The sequence below is a fragment of the Simochromis diagramma genome, unplaced genomic scaffold, assembly GCF_900408965.1.
Source record: "Simochromis diagramma unplaced genomic scaffold, fSimDia1.1 OVJJ01000389.1, whole genome shotgun sequence".
Classification (NCBI taxonomy): domain Eukaryota; kingdom Metazoa; phylum Chordata; class Actinopteri; order Cichliformes; family Cichlidae; genus Simochromis; species Simochromis diagramma.
In genome coordinates this window covers 985,058-1,011,403 of record NW_024387227.1, presented here as the reverse complement: position 1 = coordinate 1,011,403, position 26,346 = coordinate 985,058, and the positions used below count along the sequence as shown (strand labels likewise).

At 39.5% G+C, this 26,346-nt stretch overlaps 1 protein-coding gene across 2 annotated transcripts in view; it reads left to right on the top strand.

The window, feature by feature from the left end:
* Positions 1-1,816: 1,816 nt before the first annotated feature.
* The window catches only part of syn2b (synapsin IIb), an 81,747-nt gene continuing 57,217 nt past the window's right edge, over positions 1,817-26,346 (top strand). Inside the window, exon 1 of one of the 2 annotated variants that reach the window (XM_040052232.1) lies at positions 1,817-2,794. In XM_040052232.1, the coding sequence (XP_039908166.1) occupies positions 2,367-2,794 (428 nt within the window). In that variant the 5' untranslated portion in view covers positions 1,817-2,366. The remainder of the gene's footprint in view (positions 2,795-26,346) is intronic. The other variant, XM_040052231.1, reaches the window with a different exon arrangement.

Sequence of the window (26,346 nt, the reverse complement as noted above, 5' to 3'; positions counted from 1 at the left end):
TTTCTTCTTTTCTTTATGTAACTGAAAGCAGGGTCACCTTTTTCTGTCATCAGCACTTTTTCAGGAACGGTGAACATCACATAAATTTCAATGTACCCTTGAGGTATTTCTCTCCAACCGAACATAAGGGGATAGTAAAAGACAGGTGCTGGTGGCTGACGGAAATTGGTTGTATAACGTGCACTAATCTAAACAGCAGTCACTACTCGCCTGAAAAAAATATGTATCCATTTGAGTAGCTTAGACAGCCGTTGAAAAACAGCCTCTCAGTTTGAAAATACATTTCCATCAGTTGAGAGTCTCTCGGTGGTAAACCATGTTGAAAACAAGAGCTTCCAGAAATCTCAATTGCTGACATATAATGAGAGGTTGGACATGATAAATGGGTTTGGTAGTGGGCTAAATTGGTAAGACTGCTTTCCATCCTTTAAGAAATATTTTCCCACTGAAGATGAGATGAAAGCGGTGTACTGTAGGTCTGCATTTTTCTTCTCCCTAATGTGGCTCAGACATGTGTGGGATTTTCTTCCTGCATGAATAATCGTCTTTCTCCCTCTTTGTCCTGTCGTCTTTGGACTGTTTTTTTCCTTCTTTTTTTCTTTTTTTGGGAGCAAAGCTTAGAGTAGCAAATATTGCACTCCGCTCCTGCTGCCGATGGCTTTCAGCAATCGTGCTCTTCTCATGGCCTGGAATAGTGAATTTACAATGAAGCTAGACATAGGCTGGAGATAGTCGTTTAGTAACGAGAAGCGTATGACTCAGTTGTTTGTGTGTACGAGTTTGTGAATGTGGTATCTATTTGTTTACACCCTTTATCAATGCTGTAAAGAAAATTGAGATGTGCTGCTGATTTGCTGTATAAACAGATGTAGTCAGCACAGAAATGTACCATGTATTGCCCTTTCAAGTGGCTGCATAACATGCTGATGCTGAATTGCCCTCAAGTTAAGTAAAATTAGGAAAATCTTACTGATATCATCGCACATCCTGTTACAAAGATCAAAGTAAGGTGAACCTAAATGTCATACCTATATCGCTACCAAGAGCAGATATGTTTAGCCAATACCACCATTAAAGAATAATATAAAAATCTGTTAATAAAGTCTAAAAGATATAGATGCATTTCTGCCCTTCTCTGGTTTGCCTTTCTTTTCCTGTCCTCTTGTTCTCTACATCTCAGGTCAGTTTTATTGTGCACAAATCATAAATTCACCTTAAGGGGCTTTACAGTATGTACGTGACATCCTCCTTTCACTTTTGATCCATAAAAAAAGATCTGGCTAAAAAAAAAAAAATCATATTTACCATTGTAACTGGAACGGGGACACATATAAAACAGAGAGAGACAAGGACAACATGGAAGCACAAGGCAGAAAGACAATGAGCTACTTCTCCGCTGTATTTCAAATCATCCCTGCCATTTGTTATGCCGCATGCTTTTAGTGGTAGTGCACTGGCAAGGATACCATCCTAGAGGAGGTTGTTTTTTCTATTAGAATTTATCTGCTGTAGCAATGCATCAGCGAGCTGACGTTAGATGGTGGGGGGAAAAGATTCAGGGAAGACATGCTGCACAAGCGGCTGAAAGATGGATGGATGGTGGGGGAAGAAGGTGGGGCTTGCGGAGAAGGATGGATGGCGTTTCCATCTGTGAACTCCACCTTATGCACGCTTGCAGGAAACCCCTTCCGCTGATTGCACACGGCACGCAGCGTTACAGGGCTGCAGCACGACACATGAACGTAATCTGTGATGTAGGAGGATGATGACAGGAGAGAGGAGGAGGGCAGGGGAGGGGGGGCAGCCAGCGAGCACAGCGAGTGAGAGAGTGAGTGAGGGAGAGGAAAAGGGCACGTAGAGCATGAGCGAGTGAAAGGGTGAGATAAGCGGAGAAAGCAGCATCTCTTGAGTACATTCAGCTCGCAGCAGCACAGCAGGCAGGAAGGCAGAGTGGAGGGGGGAGAGCACCAGCACCTCACCAAAGGGGGCGACACCACACCTCTCTCTCCTTCTCTCTCTCTCTCTCTCAGACACACGCTTTCACACGTCACACACGCACATTTGTGAGGAGGCGTGAGGCTCAGCAGGAGGAACACCACATACACGCGCGCTGTTTCGCTGGCTTAGCTGCACTTTGGAGAGCTGTCTCTTGAAGACTGGACCAGAGCTGTATCCATCGCTTCATCCATCCTTTCCTTCCACAGAGGCAGCTCTCTGACACGCATCCCTCAATCATTTGGACTGACTTGCTTTCTGTCACTCATCCGACCACTGATCAAGCCTGCCTCTGCTTTCACCCCGTTCAGACCTAAAATCAGAGGAGAAACTAACTGACCGACTGAGGGACCCACCTTTCGACCGCAGTCATGAACTTCCTCAGACGCCGTCTCTCTGACAGCAGCTTCATGTCCAACCTTCCCAATGGCTACATGACAGACCTCCAGAGGCCTGACCCACCTGCTCCTCCTCCCCCCACTGCCTCCTCCCCTTCCCAGCAGGGTGCAGCGCCGGCTCCTGCCCCGTCCCCAACCAAAGCTCCAGGACCGACCCAGGTGCCGGCCAGCTCTCCTGCAGCTCAGGAGCGGCGCCCTAGCCAGCAGGCTCAGCAGCCTCAACAGGCCCAGTCCTCCACCAGTGGTTCCTCTGGCTTCTTCAGCTCCTTCAGCTCCATCACCAATGTGGTCAAACAGACAGCCGCATCTGCTGCTGGCTTTGTGGAGCAGTCGGCTCCCTCTCCATCCCTCTCCAAGAAGTTCAAGATTCTGTTGGTCATTGATGAGCCACAGCATGAGTGGTAAGTGTTCACTGGGCTGATTGGCAGAGGGTTTTCCAAATGCTTGATGGGGAAGCTGAAGCTATCAGCAGTAGAGCTGAGTGTTTTTGCTGAAACGAAACTTGAAATTTTAGTGACCTGTTAGAGACGGGCACACTGTGTCTGAGTTTTTGGAAGGCTCTTCAGTTTGGTGAAATAAAAATATTTGCTTCATCATCAGCCAGAAAGAACATGATTTACTGTAAAAAATAAAGAAATAAAACAAAATAGCCAAGTTAAGTGTGGGTGCATTGGCTTTATACTGACTGGCACTGATCAATATAAATAAATGCTTTACAAATTCCAGTAAAGTTGCTACACACACTCAAATGAATCCTTCTACCTTTTTTTCCTGTAGTTTGTATCTAGCTTTAAAATGAACTTTGCTTCCTTGCTGAAGCTGCTCCCAAAATAGAAACAGGCCTGTTAATCCAAACAGACAAGTCAGATTTTCTCTTGGGTTTGGATTCAAACGTCTCACCAGCCAGCAGTGTTACCTGTCTCAGTTCCTGTGAGGCTGTCTTAGTGTGTGTGTGTTACAGAAGTCTGAGTATGACTTGCCATCCCTTGACAGTACAGGTTGGTTAACAGGAGATAATCCTTATGCAATGAACTCATACATCTTACACTGTCATAAAACAGCGTGTATCCCTGAATAAAACACAGTCTTCTGCAAGTGAAATGGAAGCCGTAGGCTACGTATTGTTGCTATTCTACTTGCTGCTTTCTGTCTCTGCGCACCTTTAAGCTATAAATGTTTTCTTAAGTGGATGTTGATGTTGGATTTTACAGCTGTTCAGCACTGTCGTTATCTAAGTGTAGTTTAATCTTGTCAACCTTTCATTGAAAAATGGCAGCCTCCTGAGACACTTGTGACCTTTTCTATTTATTGGATGTCCTGCAGTGTTGCCATTTAGCAATTACTGCTTAGTAGCACAGATAAAAGTGAATATGATGCTAGATTGATATGGTTGAAAGCTCCAAAACAAGGAAATAAGTGGACTGTGATTTTTAGTGGGTCAAGTGAGTCAGTGGGTCATTTGGAAGACACATTTTCAGTACATTTACACTGGATGAAAGTGGACTCCCTCATTCGCTGGACTCATCGGGCACTTTGTTAGATGCACTTTGCCTTTTGCCTTCAGCATTGCCTTAATTGTTCATGGCATAAGATCAACAAGGTCCTGGAAACATTTGTCAGAGATGTTGATCCATATCGGCATGATAGCATCATGTAAGTGCTGCATGTTTGTTGGCTCCCCATCCATGAGCCAATCTTGTGTTTTACCACATCTCAAAGGTGCTTTTTTTGACTGACATCCGTTGACGTAAAGGCCATTTGAGTACTGTAAACTCATTCTCACGTTCAGGAAACCAGTTTGAAATGATTTCAGCTTTGTGAAAGGGCACGTTGTCCTGCTGAAAGCAGACATCAGAAGATGGGTACACTGTGGTCATAAAGGGATGGACATGGTCAGCAACGATATTCAGGTAGGTTGTGGCGTTTAGACAATGGCCAGTTAAGGTCCCCAAAGCAGCCTCGGGCCTTTTACTGTGTGCTTCCCCCTGTTCTCTCGCGACCTTCATTTCAACTGTCCTGCCAAAATAAAGGCCAAAAAGTACTTATTTCGAGAAATTAAGACTTATTTATGGCCTGAGGTTTTTGTTGTTAGGTGAGAGGAGTGGCATGAATCCAATTCTGTTTAAAGTGGAACTGTAAAGCATTTTTGACTGCTATCTATCTTATGATTTGGTAAGTGTGAATTAAAGAAACTCACAGCTTAAAATGGAATAAATAGTTCTCAACACAGTGAGTGCAGGATTATCTCTTCAGGGTACAAATGTGTGGAATCAGGCATGAAAATTGAGGTTCCACTATTCTGTGCCGACTGAATGTGACTCTATCTTATGGTAATGCTGTAGTTCATACTGGGACTGTTTTGGTGGCTTATGATTGGACGGCTGCCATCCATGATGTGGCAATCTGAATGTGAGACACTGCCTTAATTCATAAAAGACATTTGAATATGTGGCTCTAGTTCGTATAATCCATCCTTTTTACAAATTTACAAAGACCAAACAGAATGTCTCTTTTTATAGTGGTCTCGAATTGTTATCGATCATATCAGACTGTGCGTGGTAATAAGAAATCTGGTTTTAGCATATGTTTGAATGCGTGAGCGAGTGCTGTTGCTGGAATTTAAGCTCCAGTTTGATAATCATTTATAGCTACTTTGGTTCCAGCTATGAATAATGTACTCTGGATTTGCAAAAACTCTTTTGTGGTTTATGGTTACTCAACTCTAAATGCAGGCTTACAGTATGCAATTGGACACTGTCGTTGCCTTGGCTCACACAAGAAAGATTTTACATCGTGTAATACAAAATTAGTCGCAGGTCACAGGCATCTTTGGCGATGCCAAGAAAGTAAATATGATTCACAGCAAACACAATATAATGGAATGAATTGGCAATTTCACTGGCATAATTTCAATGGCCTTTTCATTTTGTTTGTACACAATCTTTCTTTCAGAGAACACAGATTAAATATTAATGTTTATTCATTGGGAGCGATGGGTAGACTGAGCTTTCCTTTAGGCATGAGGACTAAAGAGGCATTCTGCTAGACATTATTGATTATCCATCAAGAAAGAGCGGGCTTGAGGCTCTTAGTGATATAAACTGAGAAACAGAAAGTAAAAACTGAAACTACTGCCTCTAAAATGAACCTGAAGGCCAGTCATCACTCATGCATGAGAGGAAACAGTTTTTTCTTTCTGTATGTGCCAATAATCAGGGCATTTTTGTATCAAGAATCTGAATTTATGATCTCCTTTATTATTAGATTTTCTTCTTATTTTAAATAAAACCTTCCATACATTTAATTTTCTTTAACTTTTTTACCACTTTACTCTTTATCTTTAGAGTAAAGTATGTTTACACATGTGGATAAATAGAATATATCAATACATACAGTACATACATTGAGTATGTACGTAGAAGTATGGAGAAGTACATAGCCAGCAGGCATCTCTAGGGATGCTAAACATACCATCCATCCCTCCTTTCTTTCTTTTTTTCTACATCTCTCTTATCCAATTTAGGGTCCTCAAATGGCTGACACTTTATGTGTCAGATCACATAAAATTACAGAGCAGGGTTGTTGAGTGCTGAGACTGCATAATCACCAACATGCTGCTGACTCAATAACTGTAGTTTCCAAAAAACCTCTGGAGTTAACATCAGCATAAATACTGCATGTCAGAAGCTTCACAGCATGGATTTCCATGGCAAAGCAGCTGTTTATTTTATTTTTTTTCTGTTTAGATTCAATGTATAGGTATCCCAGTACTTTTGTCAAATACAGTGTATGTGTTATGTATGTGTTATATATGTGTGTGTGTATATATATATATATATATATATATATATATAGATAGATAGATAGATAGATAGAGAGCGAGAGAGAGAGATGTATATACAGATATTTTAAGGATTTTAGAAGCTCTAAAAAAAGCTGCTTACAAAACCAGACTTGGAGCATCAGTAAGTACGCGAGTGGATATTCTTAACCATGTTCAGGCTTGAGGTATTTTATGAACCTTTAAAGAGTTCTTAAACCCTCAGGTCCTAGGCCTCTCATGCCCAAAACAAACCCGTATTTAAATAGAAATAGCTCTAAAACTTTCAAGCCAAAACAAACAAAGTTGGATTTCATAGGGAAGAGACAGCTAAAATACAATAGCTATTTTTGTCCCTATTACAGGCCAGAATACAACAGGATTTAAGTAAGTAGCAAACAGCATCCATTTTAATCATTGGATAACTAGACTGCATCTCCACTGAATGCGTCCGTTCTGTAACCTCAAAATGGCAGCAGGTTGCCTTTTAATATCAAATATGACCTGGTTCTGGAAGAAGGTTAAAACCAACTAATAAATGAATATTTAAAATGCATTTTAAAAATCACCGAAAAAACATCAATTTAGAGCTTATTCACTTCTGCTGGGCCAAGGTAAAAGCAGCAATTAAAAAAAGGGCCTGAGAGAGATGCTGTGTTGCACTGTGTTATGAAATGTTAAGGCAGAAATTTAGATTTTTGGCAAATACAACAAACATAAATTCCCTCTGAGGAGAATTTATTATATAAGTCTCACTGAATGCCAGATTACTTGTCTTCTTAGAGTCTAATAGAAACAAAGCCCACTTTACAGCCATATTCACGAGTTACAGGAAATGTTTTATCAACACATTCATAAACCCTGAATGGAATTGGCATGCAATAAGCACTCGCCACTTGTACCTGTCATGATGATGGCAATAAAAACGAAGCTTTGGCTTTTTCTTACTCTCCCCTTTTAGTTCTCTGTACTTTGATTATTCATTTCCATAAATTATAATTCTTTGCATCAAACCTCGCATCTTAAACGCTTGAAGATTAGGATTAAATATTCATTTGGCTCGCCCTGCAAACTAATCGATCCCAGACATGCATATACAAATGGTTTACAGCTCCAAATAGAATTTGCATGCCCTTTTAACTGCTGAGTGACTCGTGTATAAGCAGCCATGGGTATCATGACTGTCTGTGCATCTTCCTCCACGTTCTCATATATTGACTGTGCTATAATGATCGGTTTCTCTGACAGTGCCTCAAAAAGAAGCCACAATGGGAGTCCAGCACTAAATCTGCAATGTGAAAGAGTGAGTGTATTTTCAGGCAAATCTGGATCTGGCTCTGTGTTCGAGTAGACTCTTCTAGTCTTTATGTAACAGACCCAAGCCTGTGAGATGGATGACGAAAGAGACAGTGTCCTCCAGGGCCTCTCAAGGTGATATCAGCACCGAGGGGAGGATAAACAAAGGGGGAGGGAGGATATTTGGGGATCTCCCTTTTATCACTTCCTCTGGATGTTTGCGCTCTTTCCTGTTTGTCTGCTCTTCTTTTGTGGGTTTTTCCTCTGTGTCTTCCCTCTTTGCTGTCGTTCTCTGCCTTTTATCACAACAGGCACTCTGTGTTTGCTCCAGAGAAAGTGCTCCAGGTTCACGATGCGATAAAGTAATGAGAGGAGACGTGGTGATTCAGCAGTTTCAGCCCAAAGGCCACATCTGCTGTCCTTCCTTTGCTCTCTGTATCTGTCTATGTCTCTCACTCCCTCTTCTTCCTCCTTTTTTCCATCTCTCCATTTATCTACTGAATACGTTCTCTGCAGTTTCTGCCGGAGTGCCAGTGAATGTATTCACAACCTATATTGCATAAGTGCCCATCAGAGGAGATTAGTTTGGATTGTTGACTTTTTGAAATGACTCATGGTGGATGGTTTTTGTTGGTCTGACTGCAGGTTGATGGTGAATGGCTGCATACTGATTGCCCTGCAGATGTAGTTTGAGCTGTAGCTGGTTGGTGTTTCAAAGAATAGCTATGACATTTGAACTTGCTTCACTGAAAGCAAGAGGTGAACAAGCAGTTATTGTGACTGGGAAATGCAAAAACTAGATCACAGTAACACTAAAAATAAAAATCTGCTTCGAGCTAATTGCTCAAAACGCTAAAAGAAGGTACGTTTTTAAAAAAAAAAATCACATTCACCATCTCAGTTTTGATGGTGAAGCCTACGCTTTACCAGCTGATTGGTCATGCAGGCCTGCTGCAACAGATAGACACTAATGTTAGAACTATTATTAGTCCAGACATTTCTAAATATGCCATTTCTGATGTGTTAACACTCAAATTTGGGTGTTGGGAATACCATTACTTTTAAACTAGCAAACCAATCAAATAGACAATCCCGAGATCACAGCCCTACTAGTTTGTTGTATCATGCAGTTAGACATCAAAGCCGCAAAGCAGCGGAGCAGGGATTGAGTTTAGGTGTTCCATGAGGAGTCTGAGCACTTTGGAAAAAGCAATTCTTTTCTTAGTATGCTGTTTCTATAAATCATCCAACATTGTTGGTCATTGCTACACAAGTAGTTGCAACATTAATTTGTCTTATACCTTTAAACTTAAACAGATTATTTATTGTTGGAACACCAATGTGTCTTCCTCTAGCCTGCAGGAGCAATTTAAGAGCAAGAAAAACAAAGTTAGAGAACGAAGATGGGTCTTCTTTTTAATCCTATAGCTTAAAACTCCATAAATAGTAAAGCCCTACAGCACCAGCCCTTGCAAGTTAACATATTCACAAAGGCATGCATAGGAATGGTATTTGGCCTTGCAGAAATACACTGAACAATTTTAAAAATACACCAAAGTTTCCTATCTTTGGGGACATGTTTCTTATATTCTGTAGCAATCCATTTTCATTAACGAGATATTCATTTAGGGTCAAAGTGGTGGATCAACACAACAGTGGGCCGCCAGTGGGACTATGAAACATCACAATTACTTGTTTGTTTGTTGCATAAAGTGTGTTTTTTTTAAACAGCTGATTTATATTTTTCCTATGTTTTGCTGTGGTAGCACTGACCTGGTTTTTAGCATTAACTGCAGTGTATGTGCATGTCTGGGCACTTGCACTAATGCACTGCTGCTAGTGGAGACAGAAGTACACAGAGAGAGCAGGTGGGGAGGTGGAGCCTTGTATATATCCATCAGCATCACATACACATGCAGACACACTAACAAGCACCTGGATTCTCTTTCTATTTTTTTCCATCTAATTAAACATGATGAAAAAAGTGTTTTCCTAAAGAAATGTAGCATGTTTTGATGATATGTTCATTCTTGCTGCTGTCGATTGAGTTTACACAAGAAGAGTGGGTTGGAATTAAAGTCATTTATTGTTGAAACTTGTTGAAGACAACACTTCCTTTGCAGCCCAAGTACGCCTTTTCACATTACACCCACTTCCAAAACAGTAAAATTCACAATAAAGCACAAAAGAGTGCCTTTTTTTTTTTTTGGATAGTTGTGATTTGACTTTGTGGCACTGATTAGGAATTATATGTGGCATTATGGCTCCCGGCTGCAGGTCGTATTTCCAAGCAGACAGGCTAAGAACTGACCTTATTACAGCCAGTGGCAATGTCATGTTGACTTTACAGGGTGCTTCTGGAATTGACCCTGCTCGTCTTGTCTTAGCTGTTGTCATACTAGGCTGGTGGCCTTTTGAGTGCCACGGAGGAGGCAGAAAGAGCTCCAGGGTAAAATGGTAACATACCTTTTTTAATAGGAAGTGGTCACTTTACAAGTTAAAGCAACCTGGGTATAGTGTTGAAGTATTATGCGATTAAAGCTAGTGTGTCGTTAAATGGCAGTGACAAACTACCAGATTTTTGTTTAAATGAATGATACAGAAAAGCTTGTTTACAATGACTAGTGGCCACAATGTGATCCCTGATCTAGTTTTTCTTATTAAACCACAGTCTTCATCATTACCAATTAGTATTTGCATCTAACCTACAGAAAACCTACATGTTATGATATAGTGGGAGATAAAGGTGTTATCCTGCCTGATGGAGATGGAGTGAGTAGAGGAAGTGGCTTATTTCAGTCATTTTGGAAGATTTATATGTTTAGACATACGCTTTGATTTCTTGTGTTTGTCTATGTACATCACAGATGTTGAACATCTTAGATCAACACACATTTGCTGCAGTAAATGTAATAAACTTTTACAGTTTTTATTGTGCAGTAGATAATAATTAGAATACATATAGCATATTGTCTCAGTGAAGAATGTGTAAGCGAACAGAAATTGTGTGCCTGCTCCCATGAGACCCGGCTACTTGTGAATGCAGATTTGAAGCACTGGCTGTGTCAACAGCAGATGACTATTAACTGGCTTTAAGAAGAGCTTTCATCCCTAAGACCATTTGGGATTAAATATCACAGATCACCCACTAAATCCATGTCATGAATGAGGAGAAAGCAGTTTTCCCTTTTGCTAATTTGAATGTCACAGGAGGCCAAATGTCCCGTCTCTGAGTTAGTTAACATGCATGTTCCTTTTTGCTTTTTCATGTCTTTGCCAGCTTTTTCACACTCTGAACTTTGATGGACATTTCTGCAAAGACAGTTAGATAAGGACAGCACTCGCTGCCTGTGCTATCTCCATAAATTTACACCTCAACAAACTGTTAAACTAAAAGAGCCAAACAGCTTGAGGGGCTTTATTCCAAAAATTGAATTTAGCTAAAAGCCACAGACAGCAGTGTAGCCTGAATGATTGGCTAAGTGAATGATGCCAAAGCAAAGGCCAGCTGATCCCTTATTACGACAAGAAACGAAGACGTTGACCGGAGACAAAAAGTTGTGTGACGCACTTGTGAAGGATTTGTTTTAACTTGGCAAACACCTGTGCATAAAATGACACCCATGCTCAAAGTACACTACTTATTATGTCCTTGTGTATCTTTGGGATTCAGTGGTGTTATATCAAGCAGAGAGGAAATTGTTTTCTTTTGGCTGCTGGATTTTACTGCTTCTCATTCCAGAGAGTTAAACACTGCTGTTTCATCAGAAGCTGCTGGCGGCACTGAGATAGAAACAAGGTGTCCTTTGGTGTCAGCGCTGTGACGCGCCAGCATTATCAAACAGATAATGGTCCTGTTTAAAGGAGCGACATCATCAAGAAGAGTGTCATATCTGGCTTTCAGATACATTGAAGTATCTCCTACAGAAGGCTCTATTTTTACTCCATTGTAATGGATTTACTTAGACTGTTTACTTTTAGCTGACTCAAGCAAAGTGGAGTTTTGTAGCTTTGGGTCATTTTATGACATTTCTGCTTTATTAACTTAAAGTGGAGTTACTGGGGCACTTTGGCTCATGGCCTTTTGAGTTTTCTTATAGCTGTGGATGATGCACTGCACTGATTGACCAACAGAATGACCTTTACTATCTTGTGTTTGCAAATGAAACACAATACAGGGAGAACTGCCATACAAAAACACAAAGAGACTTGAGTTGTATTGATTTTTGTTGTTAGCGTTGCTGATTTCATTTGTGTCGAGAGCTTCTCCTCTGCAGTAGAGATAAAGCTGTTACTATGAAGCATGCAGATACCTTGGAGGGTCGTAAACGAGACTAATCGACATCGCAACATCTGGTGAAATAGCCCACTGTTGCTATGACAACAGGTAATCCTCCTCAACAATCTTGAAACTGTGTGGTTCTAAGGAGGGGTTGATATCAAACAAACAATTAGCCTTTACATTTATATGTTCTGCTTGATCTGCACAATTAAATGGAACAATTAAGACAGTCCAAGTTGAAAAGTTCTTATCTGACATCTCATTTTCTCCTCCTCGTGTTCGTTCCTCGTCTCCCTACATCTCACTTTAACATTTGCACACTTTAAACAGTTGAATTTGAAGGAAATGCACAATTTAACTCCCTGTCAGGAAGGAACAGTGCAAAAATGTAAGTGATAAATGAGTTAATTCATGGAAACTCTAATCGACAAACATATGTTATGGAGAGGGGTTAAGGAAAGTGATATACTGACACAGTTTTATTGGGAGAACAAATAACTCATAAATGTTCAAGAAAGGATGTCAAGTTATTGCATCAGTAAAGTATTTTCATCTCATTCATATGTGCAGGGGTCAGAAGGAAACCATGGAGTTCAGCCAAGGGTGATTCTAAAGAGTATGCTCCTGCTTCAGGGGCCAAAGTGCCACAGCCGGTTAAAATAGTTTCTACATGCTGAACGTCCTCAGTGTTGCTGAAGATAGATTTTTTTTTTTTTTCAGTGACAAGATTGGCTTGATGAGGGACTCTGTATTTCTCATTTACTGTAGGTGAAGATGTGAGTGCAAGTGGTTGTTTGGTTATGTTATTGACAGGTAACCTCCCCAGGGCCCTCCTGCTTAATGTTTGCTGAGCTCCAGCTCTGCTCTGCGACCACCTAAGCATGTATAGATAATGGATGGGTGGATTATTTAAGAGGCCTTGCATAAAATCATTGCATTCCAAACCATATTGTTTAGCCTCTGCTCATTATTAGTGGCACACATGACCAAATTTTAAGATATTTGGGATATTTGTTGTTCTCCTGACATGTTTTACTTACAAAGGCGTGAATATTCCAACTTCTGTTAATGAATCATGTATTTTATTATTCATTTTTGTACTTTTGTATTTTTGTTCAACCAGAAGACACATATAAAAAGTATATTGCTGTGGCCTCCATTTTAAGCTCTTTGGCCACATGATAAGATTATACTTTGAGTGTATAGTAGCAGTCTGTAGTATAAAGGTAGCTGTTGAGCCGCTGCCGTAGTGCTGAATCCCGCTGCTGATTGAAACTAGAGAGCACAGATGTTGCTCCAGTGGAAGCCTCCCATATTTGGAAAACTAATTTACTTCTAAAGCTTTGCTCAAACTCGCTTGTAATAATTACCGGTTGTTTGAATGAATGAAGCAGCATCACGCTGGATTCTATTTTTATGAATGGATGGATTGCACCTGCTGTGAAATGACCAGCTTTCTGTGGAGAAGTGCAGCAGACGCTGTTTGTGAGGCTGATTTTTTTGAAGCATTATTGTTTGGTTTCTTCTGGGTTTTCTACAGTTTCTCAACACAAAGAGAAAGAAAATGTTCTCCATGCTATCAGAAGTTTATTTCAGGTGGTATGGATCATTACATATCAACAAATAACTCGTAACAACTAAAGACTCAAGCTCCCTGTTCATGCTGGGATTGTTTTCTCAAATTATCCCCATGAGGTAAGAATGAAGACATTTCTCTTGATTGCTCTTTGTTTAATAAAGCAACTCATTATGCAAAATATATGCAATTTATCTTTTTTTTTTTTGTGCCTGTTTTCCTTCAGTTGCCAAAAATGAAAGATTTCTCTCTGCTCTATTCTTCAATACAGGCAGGGGGCTGTGCTGGGATCATGTAACATTAAAGCCAATTGGAAATGTCACTGCAGCTCTGCAGAAAGTAACAGGCTCAATGACTTACAGTTCACATCCTGAATTCACACTTTATAAAAAAAAATAATTCTATTATATTATTTTTTAATTAGAACAGACTCTATTCATAATAACTCACAATAACACTTCAGCAGTCATAGTCTGACATGACCCAGACAGTTTCTTCAGGTTCTTTCTTTTTAGCCTCTGGCTATAGAGTAAATGTGTGTGTGTGTGTATTGCTGTGTTTTGGGGACTTTTTTTTTTTTTACAGTTACAATTAAGCGTGTGTGTGTGTGTTTCTGAGAGAAAGATAGTGAGAGAACAGTGTTAGCACTTGCTGTGATAATATCAGCAACAGAGGAAAGGGAGCTATTATGTCACCACAAATATTAAGCAATTTTTTTAGTCTAATTACAACCAAGCAATGCATTCAGAACAAGTTTTAACAATAAATGGTAAATGGCCTGTATTTGTATAGCGCTTTACTAGTCCCTAAGGACCCCAAAGCGCTTTACACATCCAATCATCCACACAATCACACACTGGTGATGGCAAGCTACATTGTAGCCACAGCCACCCTGGGGCGCACTGACAGAGGCGAGGCTGCCGGACACTGGCACCACCGGGCCCTCTGACCACCACCAGTAGGCAACGGGTGAAGTGTCTTGCCCAAGAACACAACGACCGAGACTGTCCAAGCCGGGGCTCGAACCGACAACCTTCCGATTACAAGGTGAACTCCCAACTCTTGAGCCACGATCGCCCTCCAATAGTGGCCTTATGCACTGGTGTTCTGTGTAACAGACCTGATGTTGCAGAGAGTCTCGTGTCTTGTTAAAAGGTGGTGATATCGAACTCGGATGACAACAGCAAATAACTTTCCAGCAAAATTCTAACTTTAGAATTTGCTATAGCAGACAGCGTTCAGTTTCCTTTTTGATATCAAAGTGGAACAAGCTTCTGTTCTGTCCATCTCTTTACAACAGTCCGTTTCATGTAGGTAAGTGTGAACAGACATACAGTTAGATCCATATATATTTGGACAGAGACAACGTCTTTCTAATTTTGATTCTGTAAGTTACCACAATAAATTTTAAATGAAACAGATGCAGGTGGGATGCAGACTTTTAGCTTTGATTCAGTGGGTAAAAAGGGGGGAACTAAAGCATTTTTAAAACAATCCCTTAGTTTCAGGGGTTAGGGAGTTAGGGTTAGGGTGTTCATTTCTAACACTTGGTTGAAAAACCAAGTGTTAGAAATGAATGGTTTTTTTTCCATTTATTTATTTTTGCCCTTTACTGGCAATGATAGTGTGGAGTCTAGAATTCACCAGATTCTGTGTTTCTTTCTTTTTAATACGTGGTATGTTTTGGATCATGAGCTGTTCCACACCTTCTCCATACTTTTTTCTTGCCATCATTCTGGTATCACAAATACACAAGATAAGCACGGGCTGGGAACACCAGGGTCAGGGCCGCGACGGCTGGCCGGCTACTCGCTCGTTCCACTCTCTCTCTCCCCCCTCTCGGAGCTGTCAGAGCGGCCTTTTGAAAGTAGTCAACCGCTCCATGGTCCAATCAGTCGCTCACGACTCCTCATTAGGGGAGGGACCTGGAAAAGTCTTAAGCACAGTACAGAAAACACAGACAGAAAACAGCCCACACATGGCCACAGCCGTAACACGGTTGAGGTTCATTTCATCTGCCCATGTTGTTCCAGAACTGTGCTTGCTTTTTTAGATGTTTGTTTGTTTTTAGCAAAGTCTGATCTAGCCTTTCTGTTCTTGAGACTTATGAGTGATTTGCACCTTGCAGTGATCCCTCTGTCTTCACTTTCATGCAGTCTTCTCTTTATGGTAGACTTGAATAGTGATACACCTACCTCCTGGAGAGTGCTGTTACCTTGGTTGTCTGTTGTGAAGGGGTTTCTCTTCACCGTAGAAATGATCATCCACCGCTGTTTTCTTCTGTTGATGTTCGGGTCTTTTTGGATTGTTGAGTTCATCTTTGCTTTTTTCTCTTAGGATGTACCAAACTGTAGATATGGCCACTCCTACTATTGTACGAATCTCTCAAATGTTTTTTTCTTCTGTTTTTGCAGCTTCAGGATGGCTTGTTTTACCTGCATGCAGAGCTCTTTTGACCACATGTTGTCTGTTCACAGCAAAATCTTCTCAGAAATCATCTCAGATCAATTCCAGGACTTTTATCAGCTTAATTTATCATGACATGACAATGGAAATGCCCACACCTGCCCATGAAATAGCCTCTGATTCAATTGTCCAATTACTTTTAGTTCCTTTAAAAAGAGGGCGGCACATGTTAAGGGGCTGAAACTACTAAACCCTTCATCCAGTTTGAATATGGATATCCTCAAATTAAAGCTGAGAGTCTACACATTGTGTCCCTGTCCATTATATAACTGTAATTGGAATACGTTTCAGTAAACAGGTAAAAAAACAACAAAAAAACTTGGGTCAGTGTCCAGATATATAACAACCTAACTGTATACAGTTAAATGGGTATCATGAATACGACAGTATGAAGCAGATTTGTCTGCAACAGTGTTCAGGTAGGTGCTTTGTGTTCTCATCCCTATGAATACCAGGACCCCAGGTTTCCCAGAAGAATATTTCCCCCTGAGTGATTTTACAGTTACAGCTGACATATCCATTGTCACACAAGATACAATGTAATGCACCATTTAAATATTGATACGTTAATCATTTTTTCTACATAACTGGATTTGCATTATAAGATGCATGATTGCTTAATAACTCTTCCCAGGCTTAAAGACATGGCGGCATGGTCTGATTAATGCCATTGTTTTGTCTAATTTTCCCAGGATTGGGCTTGTCACTAACTCACTGACGTCACAGAAATGCTGTTTTTGTTCTCCTATTGTTTGGTAGATTTTGATCCAAGTGAAGAAACACAATATTTGATGCTATTATTTGGCATGTTAATGAATCCTAACTGACCACAGGTCATAAGGGACTGTGTTTTCAGTATAGCAACTACTAGATAGTTTTTTTTCCACCCCCACAAAACAAAAGATGCGATGGTGACTTTACATCAATGATTTATCTCGGCTCAAACAAACACAAAGACACAGTTGGTGTACTTCTGCTGTCCTAGTTGCTGTGGAAACATGCTAATTAGAAAGTTTTGGATTGTGGGGGTCGGCACAAAAATATGTGCTGAACTGTTGTGGTCACTGGTGTAAAGTTGCCACCTATTATAAGTGTTAATGGTGCAACTTATTTCCCCCCAAATCCAAATCAGTTCTTGACTGTTCTCAGAGGATTAGCAGAGAAATATAACAGTTTGATTTTTTAAATGTCCTACCACTTCCCACTCTGTGCATGTATTAAAACAGGAGTTCTTGTCAGTCTGTGCTCACAGAAGTCAAATCAAACGGTATCGCACGGAAATGTTTTTCTTTTTTTAATCTTAAAACTCTCCTACTTTTATTTCTGTTAGGCTTGCTTGTGTATTTGAAGATAGATTCATCTGACATTTTTTAAAAAAAAAGACATCTATTCACACGTGTGAAGCTGCAATGCTTTGACTTGAAGAAAGATGCTAAACAAGTCTTTCTATTATGACAGCGGACAAAAGTGGACTTGACAGTCTTGGTGATATAAGAAGAGCATATTATAGCCTATAGGTTATATTACACTGTCAAGCAGGTGAAGAAGACTGAAACAATTCAGGTTTGTCTCAAATTTGTCTCCATCCCTTGCCCCTTAGGTTAGCCTTTTGTGTTATTCAAATTTCTCTGTGTGATTAAAATAATTGACCTCTAACAATTTAGTGGACACAATGAAGCACAAGATTTAGCAGTAAAATAATGGAACTAATAAAATACAGTCTGGTTACACATCCTTTGTTTGCATTTAGAGGAGGCAGTGGACCAAACCATCATAATGTAGATGAAGGGAGTCCATCACCCCAAACTTTTTTTTCTATCTATAATTAAATCAGTAGCTTCAGTGCATGTAAAACTATTTAACATTCTCTCTGTACCTTTCCTAATCAGTTATTACACCAAGTGTCTTGTCTAAAGTGAAATGCAGAGGAACAGGTAGAGAGAGAGAAACGGCCTGAATGCATGCATCAGTGTGCGTCTTTGGGATGTTCTACTGTGTGCTTTGGATGATCTGCTGAGAACAATCTATAAGCAAGCATGAAAGTCATGTCTGATGTAGATGTAATGTGTAGATGTTCTGAGACTTTGGTGAACTGAAATTTTCCTCGTTTTTCTTTATAATATTAGTGTTCATATTCACAGCTGGTCAAAATAACATTTGACAGGAAGAGAATCTGGTGAGCAGGATAATTATTTTCCATTTATTTTAATAATTGTCTCTGTCATGTATTTTATCTTGGGTTGCTTTGGCATCATAGTCAGCCCTGTGAGGTCTAATTTAGACTAACACTGTGCATTCAAAATACATAACTTTTGGCTTTGCCTTTACAAAATATAGTGCTTGTTTAATTCATATGGTTAAGCTCACAATTAATCAAGATTAAAATATGAGATTATAACATCAAGTCTATTTGTTCTTTTTAAAAATATTAGTCATATACGATTGGCCTGCACATCTCAGGAATTTTATTTGTACCAAATACACAAAAAAGTGATGCTCCTACATGAAATCTAATGATCTGTGTTTACCAATTTATGCAGTTTAGGATACTCTAATTGTTCTGATAAGATACAGAATGTGTTTAACAATAAGCACTGCACAATAAGCCTCACCCAGCCAGAATCAAGGACCCCCCCCCCCCCTTGAGTGATTCCTAGAAGGGCTGAAAGCTCTGTATAGATTCTAGGAAAGAAAGTCCTACCAAAGTATCATATACTGTGCAGTAAGTCTGCTCTGTGATCAAACAAAGGCTCTGGGCTTTCTAAATTAATTCTGTGAATTCCCTGTGGTCTATGCTCTGCTCAGCTACGTTCAGCCTGCCTTTGTTTCCTGCATTAAAATGGGGTTCATGTGAAGCCCTGTTAGTTTTGGAGTCAATAGGGAGTCAGAATATCTGACAGACAGTGGAAGTAAAAGAAGCGGAGAAAAAAGAGAAATCAACATAACAGCGGTCATGACAGAGAAAGATGAATGGAAAGCACAGACAGTAATGAAAGCAAGCGAAGATTGGGGAGAAAATGAGCTCAGCTGAAGTAAAGCTTGACAATCCCCATGTTCCAGCTATAGCTATCAGATACTGATGAAGTATTGGAAATGTATCAAAATGGGCTCTTGGCTTTTCTCCCCCTGCTAACTTTCTCTTAGTGTCTATTACTCCTTCCTCTTATTGCTTTCACTCGCTGTCCTGAAACCATATAATGAGAGGCTCCAATCCATCAAAGGATCAGATAGGCCTAAAGCCACTCTGAGCCTCTGGGTGCTCAGCTCACTACAGGCTTTTGGTTTTGCCTGCGTATAAGTTGCTGAGTAAGACTTTGTTGTACAGCAAACAAAGGAATTACAGAACAACCGATTTAATGTGTCTAATATATATTTTTCAATCCCCTGAGATATAATATCTCTTGTAGATAAAGAGAGCTTGCCAAAATGGCAGCTTAGATTAGTTGACACATACAAACACATTTAATTTACAGTGTTCACATATCCCTCATTAAAATAGGACCCAAGGGGAAAAGGAGATCCTAATTTTTAAAAAAAACATTAAGTTGCTATTGTGAACACACTTTATCTTTGAGTAGAGAGTCATTTTATGGACAAAGATTTTCAATCCACCACGGTGGATTTGAAATTAATTGATCAAATGCAGTCTGCAATACAGCTGTTCATGAAATCTGGTCATTTTATACATGGCACCCCATTTTCAGACATTCAAAATTTAAATTAAAAATATTTGAAACCACCCATGTTGAGGAGTTTGCCCCCTCTCATATACTAATGTGCCAAAAACAGGACTTTAATCTGTCCATGGTGCACACTGCCTTTCACCTAAAGTCAGGTGGGACATGCTCCATATTCCCTGCAAGCCTGAAATGGATAAGCAGTTAAAGGACTTGATGGATGGATTAGATGGATGGGTGGATGGAGTTATAATAGTATGAAAATCAGTAAATCCAGTGTCATCATTAAAAGTCTCTGCAGACTGAGTCTTGTAATGGAGATTTATATCTGTCAAACCTAGGAAGAAATGTTAAAATTCAAAATATTTGAAAGGTGAGGTTTTACAGATATTTTGTTATATTAATGAGACTTGGTGAACGATTTAGATGATGAGATGAGCTCTGACTTTGATTCTTTAGTGGTCTGTTATTGCTTGCTGCAGCAGTCTCTGCACGCTATCAATAGAATCACCACATAATAACAGGGAAAGTGCAGACCCTACACATCCTGTGTGCTGGTATACAGTACAGCAGCTGCACCCGCATCCATCTACTAATTTGTTCAGCCAAAATGTTGCATCTTCTGATGTAAAAGCCTAAATTCATGTTCAGGGCACTGGAGAGTGGACACAGTTGAATGCAGCTGTGACTGTAAATTCAATGAGGTGCTGATTGGTTTTTTTTTGACAGCTGCAGCGTAGTATCAAGCAAAAATTCTCCAAGGTCTTAAAGAGCACGGCTGGCCATATGGTGTGAGGTGCAGTGGTGCATTTTGGCAGGACGCACACAGAGACGTGTGTGTGTACTTCTGTTCTTGACTTTAAACGACATGTCTCGCTGCAAATTCTACTGTTTTGGCTAATCAGGGACTTAAACTACCCATTTAACATGTCTGAACAAAATATGCACAAAGATAAATGCTCTTCCAAGACAACAGCAGGTGGTCTGTGAGATTCAAATGAGGGTTTTTTTTTCAGGAAGACGACTTATGGAATGATAATGGATTTATTTTTTCAGGATAATTTTGATTTAACACAGACATTACCAAGAACTGAAGGAATGATGTCCAGTAACTGAAACTGAGATAAAAAATAACCCAACAAACCCTCATTTAAAATAAATGGGGAAAAAAACACAAATTCTGTGATTTTCTGATCAGAAATCAGAAAAAAAAACATATATGTTTAAAAAATATGTAACAATAACTGCGATAAAGTAGACACATTTGTTTGTGTCATTTGTTTTGAAATTATAGATAAATAATTATCATTATTATTTTAAATTATAGTTTTTCCTGCTTTTGCCCCTAATTCAGTGAAGGTTATTTTTTTTTTTATATTTTTGTGATACTCTTTACTTTAAAATATAACACATAAACACACACTGATGACTTCAGCACAATCAAAGGTAAGCACTGTCAAAATGGTTTGCAGTTGGGCAAATTTGCACAGTAAAAAAAAACAACTACGTTGACTCACAAACGCTGCAGTTTATTTCCTCACATGACCACTGCTTCACCAAAATCATTTATTTACAAAGTATTTCAACCCTTTGAAGAAATTAAAATGTCACTTTCTCAATATGTGCTTACTCTTTGGACCTTAACCACACACACACACACACACCAAATATCCCTTTGATATTTTCTGTCTTTATCCCTGGCTCCCTGATCCTCATATACATACACATCACATAGCTCTGCCATGACGCGGTGCTCCGTAGTAGGTGTAAGTGCCAAACTGTCAATATCGAGACAGTAGAAACTGCAAAGGCCAAGTGAGAGACTGCCGACTGTTCTCAGTTTGTATTTGTTTTTTTAAATGCACACAAACAAAATGCACACGGTAAGATCCCGTTAAAACACAGAAGCACAAATGAAAACTGGCAAGATACATCATTTATCAACTACACTGCAATGCAAAGTTATTCGACTAATTACATCTTTATGAAGTATGCAAACGTCACCGATCCAAAACAATTTTTTTCTGAATTTTGAAGATTGGTTAGGGGTTTCTGTTGGAAGTGACCCAAAGGGCCAATTCTAAGTTCTCTGTGTCTCGGTCCCATTTTGTATTTGTTGTTTTTGATTTTATTTATATTATTTTCTGTGCATCGCCTGTGCCTTAATTCCTTATCTTTGTTTTCCCACCAATTTCCAAGTGTTCCCACTTGTCTTATTGACACCTTTGGATTTTTCTATCAGTCCGGACTTTTTGTTTATTTTTTTCCTGCTCATTTTTCCCCTGAATGTATGTCCTCTCTCCTGTTACTGGTAGGCACTATGCACTGTAACATTCACTGTAGTTTTCATCCTCAAAGTCTTTTTGTGATGCTCGTCTTTCTTGGTGGCCTTGTGGTCTTTCTCTGGGTTTGGTTTATATTGTTCACAGGCATATGAAGGTTGAAAGGAGGAGCTGTAGGCAAAACATAGAAAGCACCTTATTTGAATGAAGGGATGAAAACCGTATTTGTCTGAAGTATGAAACCCTCTCAGTGGAGGACACCCTCATCCTCGTTCTCACTGATACCAACTGAAAACAAAAGAATCTGCATCTGTCATGTACTGTGTGCGGCCGGCAGGAAATGGAGCACCCGAAATGCAGACTCCAGGAGGCGAAAAGTAAACTCAAAAGAAGCTTTATTGCTGAACACTAGGAAAACCAACACTAGCTAAACTGGGACTACAGAATAGACCAGGTGGTTGGGCATACAGAAAACACAGTGAGAGACGAGATGAGAAGAACACAAAGGGCTTAAATACACAAGGAATAACGAGGGAACAGGAAACACACGGGGAACACAGCTGGGGCTAATACACACAACGAGACAGAGGACGCAAAACTCACAACACATGAGACGAGGTACCTTCAAAGTAAGAGAAGCCAAACTGAACATGGCGTACACAGACAGGAGACTACCAAAGTAAAACAGGAAGTAAAGGGAACACACATGCAGAGACGCAGACAGACACACAGAGACACACAGAGACACGACTGGGAAAAACAGGCAACTAGATAAACATGAAGACAACGCAGGAAATGCTGGGGAGGAAACACACAGGGGCAAGACCCACACAACATGACACAGCCAAAACCAAACATGAACAGGACCAAATATTAAGACAACCAAAACTAGAAGTACTAAATAAAGAGAACATAATGAAATAAACAAGAATCAAAGAACCGAAAACACAAAACAACGGGTCAATGACCCAGGTACCCTAACAACATCCTACATCTGAGTTTAGCTTTTAAAAAGAAAAAATTTCGAGTTGATGGAGTTTAAAAACAGTAATCCAAATTCCTTCTGTAAATAGCTTTTTCCCTAATATTGAAAAAAATCATAAGAATTTTGAATCTTTACCCTTTTCAAGCTTTATCTTTTCTGGAAGTCTGGTCATTTACATGTAAATACTGAAAGAGAACTAGAATATACTGTGAAGGCCTGAAATATAAACAATACGTAAGGGTTAAAAGGCAATATCAAAAATTGTATTGCTTTATGTAATCAAGTGTTTATCGTTTTTTTACCCTCCGGTGTCTCTCCCTGAGACAATTTGTTATTTGCAATTTTTGTAATTGACAGTTGAGGCCATGTCTCCCTGCAGCTGACAGATATTCATTATTTATATGAATGTAACCCTTATAAATCCGTTGTTAGTAATTGAACCACTGTATGCGACAGCTAGAAGCAGATGTCATTACATCTAAACAATCTCCTGAAGGAATAATTGAAGCTACGCTAAAGAGATTAGGAGAGAAAAATTGACGTGTCAACATTTTTTTTTTTTATTTAATGGAAAACTAATTGTGCAGGCTGTTTTCTGTTCTCTGCAGATAAGCATGTGTGTCTTTTATGCACGCGCGCTAGGTGTGGCTTTGTGTGAGTGGAAATAGAGCGACTGACGGCGTGTGCTGTCGTGTCATGCCTTCCTTCCCTACTGTAGCCATTCACACACTTGGATTTCACGCATGCAGGGGAAGTCACATGACTCCTCTAAGCGAGCACTTTTCTAAAATAGCTCCAGGAATTATGGCAGGAATACATCAACACTGAGCTAAGCATGTGCGTCTGTGTGTGTCTCTGTGTGTATTTGCGCATGTGTGTCTGCATGTGAAGACCGTGCTGGCTTTTGAGTCGTGACCAGAAAATATCCTCCCTCCTGAGCGTGTCTCAAACACCCACATTGAGGTTTTGCTGCTGCCAGTGTGGAGCTGCAGTATATGCTGTGCTGTGTATACATTTGTTTGCCTTAGTGTTAGATGTGACAGGAGTATAGGACAGAAAAGGAGCTCTAGTGAAATAGCAGCTCACTCCCTCTAAAGCCACAGGAATCCTTAAAACATCAACTTCCAACTGGCAAAACACCAAGTCTTAAGCCAGGAGTGATGAGGCTTGATTAGACCCATCATCTAGTTTCAGCTTGTTTCTCACAGGTGGTGCAGCTGCTGTGGATGCTGGCTTTAACCCCTGCTGCTTTAACCCTGTAGAGTGCAACAGGGAGCAGTTTATCATAGATCAGACTGGTCTATGATTGATCTGACCCTAAGGGTGGTCCCTTAGGGTCAGATCAATAACCCGCCTCATCCACATTTCACTCGACACATTTCTGGCCAGTAAACAAAACGTGGATACCGTGTCTTATATCAACTCTCTCTTCTGGTTCTCTAACAAACCTATCTACTGTGATCTTTTTTTAATCGTCCACCATATTTATGTGTGGCTATGTGCTTAATATCCTCATTCATCTTTTTGTGACAAAGAGCTGTAATATGAAAAGACACGAGGCAGCCCAGAGGGTAAGGTTTGTGTTCTCTGATAAAAGATCCATCCCTGCAGCCAATCGATTTAAACCAAATCACAAAACATATATGTAATGTAAAGAACACATGTGTAATGTCGCTGTTTCTTTTGACATCAGCTCTCTTAATGCATATAATTTGTAAGGATTTGAATGTTATAAAAACAATTCCCAAAAGCTATAAAAATGTTGATAAACCTGATACCCTAGATGGTTTAAATAGTCAGTTTCACCCGTATTGCAGAATACGATCATTACAGTAAGAATATTACTGTTGTTATTATTATTATAACAACAGCAACAACAATAATAATATCTCAGTGTGACTCTGCCTTTTTGAAGTGAGCTTTTCAACATGGTAAATTTGGCATGAAAATGAGGCACTCTAGGAAACATTAGCTCAATCAAATAAACACACCTTCCACAAATTAGACTTAAATCACTGACGACTGCCCTGACAAGTAAAAGAGCTACAAGTAGCAAAGGTCATGGAAAATTAATCCTGCTTGGCTCCACTGAGACACTTTACATAACTGTGGTTTATTAGTGTTAGTTCAGCAAAGGATACTGGAGGCTCCTCTGCAACCTGTTACACTATTAGCTATTCTACCTCGGCACCTCAAGGGGCCAAAATTGTCATGTTAAGTAAACGATTGCATGATTATTATTTTCATTCTTCCATTAATTTGTAAAAATTTACATTATCCCAAAGCATGCTATAAATTTCTTTCTTCTAAATTGATTTATTCTTTTAAAAAAGCTGATGGCTCATCAGCTTTTAATCTGATATTCTTCTTTAGGTCAACCTTGATAATAGGCACCTCTAGCCACAGTACAAAAATAACAAAGTAGTGTTAGATTGATCTTTTAGACAGTTTGAGAAAACTGAAACTGCACAGCTCAACAGAAATCTTGTACACTTGTAAATGGAAATTCTTTTAAAATAGTTTAAATGAGTCAAACATAATGTTTAGCAGTGAAACTAGTATCATGATCACTATCATCTTTTACTTGTGATACTAGCTGGTATAGTAGAGTTTTTAGAAGATTCCTGGTTTAAACATATTTTCATCTCGATAGTATGTAGAACGACACAAATGAACTCATATAAATACCACAAACGATCTCTTGTGTACATAACGCCACCCAATTGCCACTCTTAGTAGCAATAACACGAAGTAATCATTCTCTTATTTCTTTATCAGTCTCTCACATCGGGGAGGAGGAAGTTTTGTTCATATTAGAGAGAAGAGGCTTTCGCCTGGTAACTCTTTTAAACAGGACATATTTCTTCAGTGTTTTTTTAATTGCACTGTCGTGAACTTTAACATTAGACGCGCACAATAGCTACAGTCTGAGATGTCGCCTTTGAGTTTTTTTGTAGTTTCTCTGAGCATTGACTGGTTTGACCTTGGGGTGAATTTGCTGCGATGCTTCGGTATTGTGTTTACCTAAATGTCTTTACCTGGTTGCCTGAATTCTAAAGACCAGCATGTCATGTCCTACTGCAAATTCAGTAAGGGTGTACTGCACAGAATCCTATGGAAAATCTTTTTCACAGAATTGTACATAATGAAGATTTGAACAGAACAATGTCCAATAAATATACACAGTATATATTTGTATTCTAACAACTTTGAGCTTTAAAGTCTTATTTCTTAGTCTCTTTTGTTAAAATCTACATATCTACCTTTTACTCTTGTTTTTGTATAATTCCCCCTGTTTTATCCATGTAAAGCATTAATGTTAAATCAGGAACAGTCCTCGGTTAGTGGGGGAAAATAACAAAGACATGAAACCATCGCAGGTGTCTAGAGTCAGTTTCCCCCAAATGTTCATGTATTTTCAGTAATAACACACAGAAGTGTGATTTTTGACAAATCTGTATTTTTAGAAATGAAAGTGCAATTAATTTGCTTCAGCGTGTGAGAAATATAATTCACGGTTTTGTTATGACATGATGATTTTCCATAAGTGAGCTCCAAGGAAACAGATG